General features: G+C 34.1%; 1 protein-coding gene across 1 annotated transcript; it reads left to right on the top strand.

Moving 5' to 3' along the window:
• Positions 1-6,168: 6,168 nt before the first annotated feature.
• LOC122019628 (LIM domain-containing protein PLIM2b-like) lies at positions 6,169-7,020 on the top strand. The gene is made up of 4 exons (XM_042577082.1): positions 6,169-6,309; positions 6,406-6,505; positions 6,589-6,692; positions 6,793-7,020. Exons 1-4 carry the CDS (start codon positions 6,169-6,171, stop codon positions 7,018-7,020), a joined length of 573 nt encoding a protein of 190 aa, XP_042433016.1.
• Positions 7,021-10,526: the final 3,506 nt, after the last annotated feature.

The following is a 10,526-nucleotide window of genomic DNA, read 5'->3' as shown; positions in this document are numbered from 1 at the left end:
GACTAGTAACTGCACCCACCGCTTCGCGGCTGCATGTCCCAGAAAATTCCGAAGGGATTTTTTGAGAGTTTCAGTACCACTGTATTGATAAAAACGTGTGCAAGGCACCTCAGTCAATAATAATCCGATGGATAAAGAGTTGATAAGAGGGCTCGAATCTGACATCTCAGTCAACGGATATAGCTGAGATGGTAACGAGATGATTATTTGTCATATGAGATTTTAAGATTGAATTTGAAATTTATAGAAAGTAAATCTCTACGTTCCGTATAATTCATCTAATCCATTTGTCTCAGTTATTCTAATTTACCTTTTTTTATTGATCCTATAATTAGTTGATAGAATACTAGGGACGAATGTTTTATCTTTTGTCACTTGGTGCATCGACAAAAAGACTTTGTTCAATTATTATAATTTAATTTATCGTGTTGAACTTGGGACGGATGGACGAGGGCACGAGGGATTTTGTCTTTGACCAATTGGTGTCTCGACAAAAGCAGTTGCCCAAATCTTTCGTATTCCACTAAGTTCCTAAACGTATATTTTCTCGGGGGAAAATCACGAGAAGCATCTCTTTATTAAAATCATCAAAAGAATCTCCACTTGTATTTTATTTTTCAAAATTATTTTTATTTTTAACGTTATTGTTATAACAGTTAAAAATTTGTACTATTACGATGCCAAATTATTTGACATTACTCTTAACTCTTATCAAATATTAAAGTAATTATATAACTATCAATATTATTCCACATTAATTTACTTTGATTAAATTTATATTAAGTAGTTACAAATCATAATTAGTATTTTATTTTCAATCAACATTAGAGCTACGTTTGATTCGGTGTAATGAAATCTAATTTATAATGTAATGTAATATATTCTTAATTACTTTACTACATTTGGTAATATAATGTATGTAATCTTTGATTACAAGGATGATTACATTTTTTTTGTTTGGTATCCATTATTTTTTATAAGAAATGTAATTCATATTATTATAAAATGATAAAAATATTCTACGACTTCTACCGACGACCGCCCACCTCTGTCGGAGCTTGCGGCTGTCAACGGCCGGCGACTGGCGGCTGCGGCAGTCGGCGACGGCGGTGGCCGACGACCGGTGGCGGCGGTTGGCGACGGCCGACGACCGCCGCCGGCGACGACCGACGACCGCCGGCCGCGACGGCCGGCGACCGGCGGTCGGCGATGGCTGGCGACCGACGGCAACGGCTGGTGGCCGACGATCGACGGCGGCGGTGGCGATCGGCGGTGGTGGCGGCCGACGACCGGCGACGACGACGATGACCGACGACCGGAGGCGGCTGGGCGACCGCCGACCGGTGGTGGCGGCGGCGGACGGCGGCGAGCGACGGGCTGTCGACGGGCGATGGCTGACTAGGGGTATATTCGGCACTCGAAATTTGGTTAAATAACGACCTCGTAATGTAATCAGATTACATAGTATTTGCTTTGTAATCCAAATTACAAAACTTCACTATCTTTTGCAATCAAGATTACATTACATTACAGATTTAAAGTTAAAACAAACAAAATAATCAGTCTTGTAATGTAATCCTGATTACATTACAAGATAGATTACACCCTACCAAACGTAGATGTAGAGAATTACTATTCTTTAAATCTAAATTTAAGGAATAAATAGCATAACTAATGTAAATGATTTTTAGTTATCCTATCTAAAATTTTTGGTAAAATTTTTGGATAAAATAGTTGATATGGATGCTCTAATATTATGTTGTATAAATTACGATTTCATAATGGTTATTATAATTACATGGCAATTATAAATTTATAGTTATTAAAACAACCCCAAAAGTAAAATGAAAAATGACAAGATGGGATGCTAAAGATCTTGTTTTTTTTACTATATATATTCAAACAAAAAAAAATTACCTTTTGATTTTTATCCTATTTTCTTTGCCGCATTTGATTTTAAAGTTTAACAACTATCTAAATATTACACTGTTAGATACACTTAGTTGTCAAATTACTCTTTCTTTCCTCATTGCAAAGACTCTAATATAAAATTTATATGAAATAAATATAATTTGCACTAGTGATCCCGTGGATTCATTTTTATTTTTAAATTTAAAGCTTTTTAAGTTCATTTATATTAAAAGTTGAGTATAATATACTACTACTAATGCTGACCTAATCGAACAAGATCTTATTTATAGTTAATTATTACTATAATAAGCTGTTCATTAGTATTGACAATAATTGAATAGGATATATGATTTGCAAATTCTGTATATTTAAGATTCATACCTACTATCCAATATAATAGTTAGTATTTATAAGAGTTAGATACGGAACATCGATTGCCCATCTGTGTATTTAAATTTACTTTTGTTTATATTTATGAGGTTGGCTCTAAAGGAACCGCTGAGGCGATGAATCCATAATAAGCTTCCATCCTTTATGTTACCCACATGATATAAGTTTATATTCTAACATAAAGATTTGGTAAAAAATTTCTTTCATCCCTTAGTCACTTGGTGGACGGACATCTATAAGTTGACATTGTGATTTACCTTCCTACATATAATCTAAGGACGGACTATGAGGGGCATCTAGGATGAGCGTAATTACTTTTTTACTATAAACTTCTAATATAAAGGTGTCCCCATGAGGGACAGAGGTGCACAGTTAGCTAGAGGATGATAGATTTATTACAATAAAACAGAGATCAATTTCCGACGAGCACTTGACCTTAAAAAAAATTCCTCCTATCCTCTATTCACTTGATGATCAGTTATAAATTGACCTTATGATTTACCTAAACTTTAGGACAAATTGTGAAGACCGCCTAAGATGAATGTAATCATTTTTTACTATATTATGCCCCTCATGTTATATAATGGTAAGTGCCAGAGTATTTTTCCAACCAATCATGGTTTAAAACTCACACGCATATGTATATGGTATTTGAATAACTAGTAATGTCGGAGCACCATGTTAAAAGTCACCTTACTTCCTGAATTTATTTGGGAGCTGAACTACGAGGTCAAATTGTCCACCTGAAACTTAATCGATATAGATGTGTATATATATATAAATTAATATATTCTAATATAAATGTGCTATCATCTATTATTGTGAGGAAGGCATTAACTCATCAACGCATGTCATAGGTTGTTAATGCAATGACAAGGCTTGTCACAGGTTGTTGGTGTAGTGACATAGGGTGTCATTTATCTCAAATTAAAATTTTTAATTAATGTTTTTACTTTAAACCTTCAAATTCTAATTATACAAATTAACTCTTAAGTTCATAATTACTTTCTTTTTTAAATTTAAATAAATAAATAAATAAATTCATAATATATTTCAATTGAATTCTTTATTAACAAACATAATTAACTCATAATTAATTATCTAATTAATAATGATAATTAATTCTTAATCATCTATTATATAACATCTATTCTTAATCATCTATTATTAATTCTTAACAATGACGATCGGCGGCGGTGGCGGCCGACGATCGGATTGGTGGTGGCGGCGGCGGCGGCCAGCAACGGGCGGTGGCCGACGATCGGTCGACGGGCGATTGCTAACTAGGGGTATATTCGACATTCAAATTTTGGTTAAACAACGACCTCATAATATAATCGGATTACATAGTATTTGCTTTGTAATCCAGATTACAAAACTTCACTATCTTTTGTAATCAAGATTACATTACATTACAGATTTAAAGTTAAAACAAACAAAATAATAATGTAATCCTGATAACAATACAAGATAGATTACACCCTACCAAACGTAGCCTAAGAGTATTCATATCAGTTTACTATTACTATATCTAAAATTTAAGATAAATAATTTATTTTATTAAATTTAAACTATCACTTTTCACTATACACTATATCAACTACCTTAAAATTTTTATCATCTTTAATTTTTTAATAATTTTCTCTTTCTTTTATATTTTTTATATTATATTTATGGAATGAGTGATAAGAGAGAGATTGAAAAAATAAATAGAATGAGAGAGATTGAAAAAAAAATATTATTTTATTTTTAGGATAGATGTTTCATTCCCTAAATGTAGAGAATTACTATTCTTCAAATCTAAATTTAAGGAATAGATACCATAACTGATGTAAATGATTTTTAGTTATCCTATCTAAAATTTCAGGTAAAATTTTTGGATAAAATAGTTGATATGGATGCTCTAATATTATGTTGTATAAATTATGATTTCATAACGGTTATAATTACATGGCAATTATAAATTTATAGTTATTAAAACAACCCCAAAAGTAAAATGAAAAATGACTAGATGGGATGCTAAAGATCTTGTTTTTTTTACTATATATATTCAAACAAAAAAAAAATTACCTTTTGATTTTTAGCCTATTTTCTTTGCCGCATTTGATTTTAAAGTTTAATAACTATCTAAATATTACACTGTTGGATACACTTAGTTGTCAAATTACTCTTTCTTTCCTCCATTGCAAAGACTCTAATATAAAATTGATATCAAATAAATATAATTTGCACTAGTGATCCCGTGGATTCATTTTTATTTTTAAATTTAAAGTTTTTTAAGTCCATTTATATTAAAAGTTGAGTATAATATACTACTACTAATGCTGACCTTAATCGAACAAGATCTTATTTATAGTTAATTATTACTATAATAAGCTGTTCATTAGTATTGACTTAAATTGTAATAGGATATATGATTTGCAAATTCTGTATATTTATGATTCATACCTACTATCTAATATAATAGTTAGTATTTATAAGAGTTAGATACATAACATCGATTGCCTATCTGTATATTTAAATTTACTTTTCTCTATACTGATGAGGTTAGCCCTAAAGGAACCGCTGAGGTGATGGATCCATAATAAATTTCCATCCTTTTTGTTATACACATGATATAACTTTATATTCTAACATAAAGGTTTGGTAAAAAATTTCTTTCATCCCTTAGTCACTTGGTGGACGTCTATAAATTGATCTTGTGATTTACCTTCTTTCATATAATTTAGGGACGGATTATGAAGGACGCCTAGGATGAGCGTAATTACTTTTTTGTTATAAACTTCTAATATAAAGATGTCCTCATGAGGGACAGAGGTGCACAGTTAGCTAGAGTGTGGTAAATTTATTACAATAAAACAGAGATCAATTTCCGACGAGCACTTGACCTCAAAAAAAATTCCTCCTACCCTCTATTCACTTGGTGATCAGCTATAAATTGATCCTGTAATTTATCTAAATTTTGGGACAGACTATGAAGATCGTCTTAGATGAATATAATTATTTTTTACTATATTATTCTAACATGACGGTGCCCCTCATGTTATATAGTGATAATCTATATAGATGCGTGTATATATATATAAATTAACATATTCTAATATAAAGGTGCTATCATCTATTATTGTGAGGAAGGCATTAGCTCATGAACGCTTGTCATAGGTTGTTAATGCAATGACAAGGCTTGTCACATGTTGTTGGTGTAGTGACATAGGAAAATTTTTAATTGATGTTTTTACTTTAAACCTTCAAATTCTAATTATACAAATTAACTCTTAAGTTCATAATTACTTTCTTTTTTAATTTAAATAAATAAAGAAATAAATTCATAATCTATTTCAATTGAATTCTTTATTAACAAACATAATTAACTCATAATTAATTATCTAATTAATAATGATAATTAATTCTTAATCATCTATTATATATCCTACATGAAGATAATTTTAGGGGTGACACACCTAATGAACAAATAATTAACCATGATTGTGCCAAATCATACAACTTATATATATCAATCATATCGAAATTCAAATATGATATCAAGAATATATATCGAAATATGAATCTTAAACATTCAAATTGTGATTGAATTTGTTGGGTCTTACCCTAAAAATAGTAATTTTCATATCAATATATTGGTGTTTGAAACTTGACCTAGCATGTGGTTTGGAACTCTCGATTCCTCCTTTTTCCACTCCTATCCTTCCTCCCCTCCTCTCGACTCTCTTTTAAGTCCCCTTCCTCCCCTCCTCCCCTCTCACCTCACACCTCTGATCACCTCTCTCCCAATTCCTTCATTCCTATCCTTTCCGGAGGGAGAGAGAGAGAGAGAGGAGGAGAGGCAGTGACCTAATCGGCATCGCAATGGCAGTGACTTTCAGTGGCACCCAGGACAAGTGCAAGGCCTGCGAGAAGACGGTCCACTTCGTCGACTTCCTCTCCACCGACGGAGTCATCTACCACAAGTCCTGCTTCCGGTGCAGCCACTGCAATGGAACTCTCTCTGTACCTACTTGATCATCATCAACTCATCAATGAAATAGTAATTAATGCACAAGCACTTCACCTTATTGTAGTAATGGCCATGAATTGGTGTTTCAGATGTGCAACTACTCTTCCATGGATGGTATTCTTTACTGCAAGCCACACTTTGAGCAGCTCTTCATGGAGACCGGTACCTTCACGAAGAAGTTCCCGACCGGTGATCGATCGATCTTCCATTGATTGTGGCACTTTGAGGTAGAAAAATTTATTTACTAATTGAAAGGTTGATATGATTCGCAGTCACAAGGTCCGGAGAGAGGATTCCGAGCAAGTACTCATCCATGTTCTCTGGAACTCAAGATAAATGTGCCACTTGCAAGAAGATAGCGTACCCTTTGGAGAAGGTTTGTGCGTAAAATTGTATATCAAATCAAACATCGATCAACAAGCTCTTATCAAATCAAACATCAAATCTGCTCATTAATTACAATGTAATATTTGCAGTTGATGATGGAAGGGGAGAATTACCACAAGACATGCTTCAAGTGCTCGGTGGGAGGGTGCATCTTGACGCCCGCATCGTATGCTGCACTAAACGGCATCCTCTACTGCAAGCACCACTTCGCGCGGCTGTTCATGGAGAAGGGAACCTACAGCCATGTCATCCAAGCTGCCATGCTCAAGCAAGCGGCCGCCGTAGAGCATGCGGTAGGGCAGCTGCCTGCGCTCTAGTTCATCATGTCCTAAAACAGAACCATTGATTTTTCTTTGAACTCATGAGCTTTTTTGATGTTTTTCTACTAAAGAAGACAAATATATGGATCGAAAACTATTGATGCTCCTTTTAATTTTTCAATGCTAAATGGATGAAAACATAGATGTCTCTAAAGGATGAAGATAAATATTTGAAAAATGGAAGAGGAATATAACTTTTTTTATCGCGTATTCCTTTCGTGAAACAACTTAGCTTATATAGCCATCGCAAAGAAAGTCCAAAAGTAATTAATCACTAGTTCACTACACATAACTTAATTTAATTGAATCATAAGACAACTTATATAGTCATTGCAAAGGAAGCCCAAAAGCAATTGGGATCTTAAGTGATCCTTTCATGTCTTCAACACATGGAATGCCAAGTTCGATCCTTTGTATATCTTCAAGGACAAAGTAGGAATTTTTCCCTAAGAACGAATGCTTCTAGTCAATGCCAATTACAACTCCAACCAAGTTGGATAATTCAAACCCACCAAACAAAGTCATGGCAATTGGTTAAGAGATGGGTTTGTTTTTGATAAGTTGAATCCAGTGTACTAGAGAATGTAATTCAAGCTTATTCGATGAATGGTGATAAGGGGTATTCTCCGAAAGTCACGTGGCTAAGAAGGTCAACAATTGGGAAAGGATGGCAGGCGGAGTCAATAAGAGAAGACTATGACTCCTGACTCCTAACTCCCGGCTACCATCGACTCCAGACTAAGGACTCCGGGTCGCCACTGATCCCGAGTGGTCCTCAGATGAACCGTTATGTAGGGAGAAGCAAGGATCACGCAAGCATCACGGCGAAAGCGGCGGAAAAACATAGACATCCGCGACGGAGAATGTAATTCAAGCTTACTTGATGACCGTTGATATAGGGGTATTCTCCGAAAGTTACATGGCTAAGAAGGTCAACAACATGGGCAAGAATGGCAGGTAGGGTCAACAAGGGAAGACTTTGATTCCCGACTCCCAGCTACCACCGACTCCTGACTCCCGACTTCCAACTCTAGGCCGCCACCGATTCCTATGCAGGGAGAAGCGAGGATCACGCATGCATCATGGCGGAAGCGATGGAAAAATGTAGACATCCACTCCGAAATAAATGGGCAACGATGACCCTTTATTTCAGAGAAATTGATAACGTCTGCGAGTAACATGAAGAACGTGGTAATGCCTATGGATTACGCGGAGGATGTGACGAAGCCACCCTGTCCCTATAAAAGGTTGTTGAACTTTATGGAACAAGACATGCACACACAACATCCAAACCCTAATTTCCAACAACTATTTTCCTCCCACGGAGAGCTAACTTGAGCGTTAGAGTGGTTGTGACCGGATCCTCTCGACCGTCATTCTAATGCGCTTTCTTTGAGTGTTCCTCCTCGTAGGCCGCAAACCATGTAAGTTTTCAGAGAGCCAATACGAACAACCCTTCATTGATGAGTCAACCGTTCCTGTTCTCAGACATGATCAAATGTGTTAGATCAAATGCACACTATGAAACATGATTAGGCTTCAGATTTGTATAGTTGCTAGTCTCCCGGCATACCAACACAACAAGAACTCCGAGGGGGCCTTACCTCATGATGGCCCGACTTATTTAGGTCATGCCTTCTAATGACCCATCTCGAAGGGCACAAACCTAGTTATAAGTCATTTGGTAGCAATCCAATCTTAGTCAACTATAAATATCAAACCAAGTCTTCATACTAGACTGCTCTCGATGAGATGGGATCTATGCTTATATTAGCCATGCTCGATTATTTAGCTCATGGATTTTCTCCCTAGGTCATAAACATTAACCTTAAATCCTAAATCCTAGTTCATTTTAAGCTCCTTGAGGTGTTGGAAATGCTTAGGGGCAGAGTGAATCAAAGAATTTTACAATAATTGTCGTTCTACTTTGAAGTTCCTCATAGTAGCTCAAATGACTTTTTTGTTCTCAATTTCGGTTGATTCAAATCTTCTTCAATCAAATGAAACATAGATATGGAAATTTTATCAACCAATAACTAGTTGTAAGTCTTGCTAACTAAAACCAAGTTTAGTCACCACAAATGCCTAAGATAGCAAGTTTTTTTCACTAACCAGTTTGGTGCCAATCGACTAAGAATCTCTCTAATCAAATACTCAAATCTTTCCATTAACTCAAATGATTTTAAGTCGACTCTAATGATTGTGATAGCAAGCATATCTTCCAATGTATAACATTCCAATCAACTGAAGATCTCTCTAGTTGATACAATCCCAACAAAAGCTTCTGTTTTGAACAATCAACTACCTAGCTGACTCAATAACTTTACTTGAATAAGTCCTTCCTCTAGTTAACTAGGACTAAAATAGAATCTATTTTAGAACAAAATATTTATAATCTACTCTTAAGTTTACTCAATACTTTAATTAATTAATAATGACTTTTAGTTGATTGAATTTGCTTGAAGATCTTGACTTAACTTGAAATCAAGCTAAAACATCAATTACGAGCGAATTCACAATTTTGACTTTCAAGCGATCAAACGAACAATCAGTTTGAAGACGTGAACACAAATTGTCCCCGTTAAGTCGTGAATTATGAACAATTTGTCAAACTCTTAGTTGAACTTGACCTCTTGATCCAACAATCTTCCAATTTAATTTGATCTTGTTGAATTATGAACTTTTTAAGCTATATATGCACTCTATCAAGCTTTGACACATTTGATGAGCATAAAAACGAGATGAGCTTAATTTAAATCCTTTTAAAACCAAATTTAAAAACTTAAACAAATAAATAGATTTATAATACCCAAATTCACGTAGCATATTCTAAAATAAAATTTCGGTATTACCTATTTCACATATCCAAGTTTTGAAATACTTAAATCATGTAACATATTCTTAAAATATTCCTTCTCTTTTTTCTAAGTCCATCAATCAATTTCGCCTGAAATTAACCGATGGACTTAAAGGAATTCTAAATTTCTTGAAATTAAAATCAATATATTCCCCGAAGTCTCCTTAATGTATGTATGCTTTCATATATGAATTTGATGTAAAGGTTCGATAGAATTTATAATAAGCTCATTATAAGACTTAGGACAATGATACTTACTAACCTGAGTTTCTAAGACTCCTTGATTCGAAAAATATTAAACTTTTGAATTTTTGAATGACGAAACTGGTTAATATACCCAGAGAACTCCGAATCAATTCAAATCAAAATCAATACTCTTAAAATATCTCCTTAATGTATCTATGCTCTCATATTTGAATTAGATAGTGCAAATTATGAATGGTTAATTTTTGAATATGTAAAGTAAAAAATTAAAAATGTTCTCTCAATTTAATTTACTAATCTCAATTTATATCATCAAGTATCAAATTTAGATTTAAGAGCATACATATATTAATGATGCTTTCTCCAAAATACATTAGTTTTGGTGTGAAGGAATTTAAAGTTCTCTAATTTTATCAATTTTGAATCAAATTAGTCCATGAAT

Source organism: Zingiber officinale, chromosome 9A, assembly GCF_018446385.1.
Source record: "Zingiber officinale cultivar Zhangliang chromosome 9A, Zo_v1.1, whole genome shotgun sequence".
In the NCBI taxonomy this organism is placed as follows: Eukaryota; Viridiplantae; Streptophyta; class Magnoliopsida; order Zingiberales; family Zingiberaceae; genus Zingiber; species Zingiber officinale.
The sequence above is the reverse complement of the archived record's forward strand: the minus strand, read 5'-3'. Positions and strand labels throughout refer to the sequence as shown.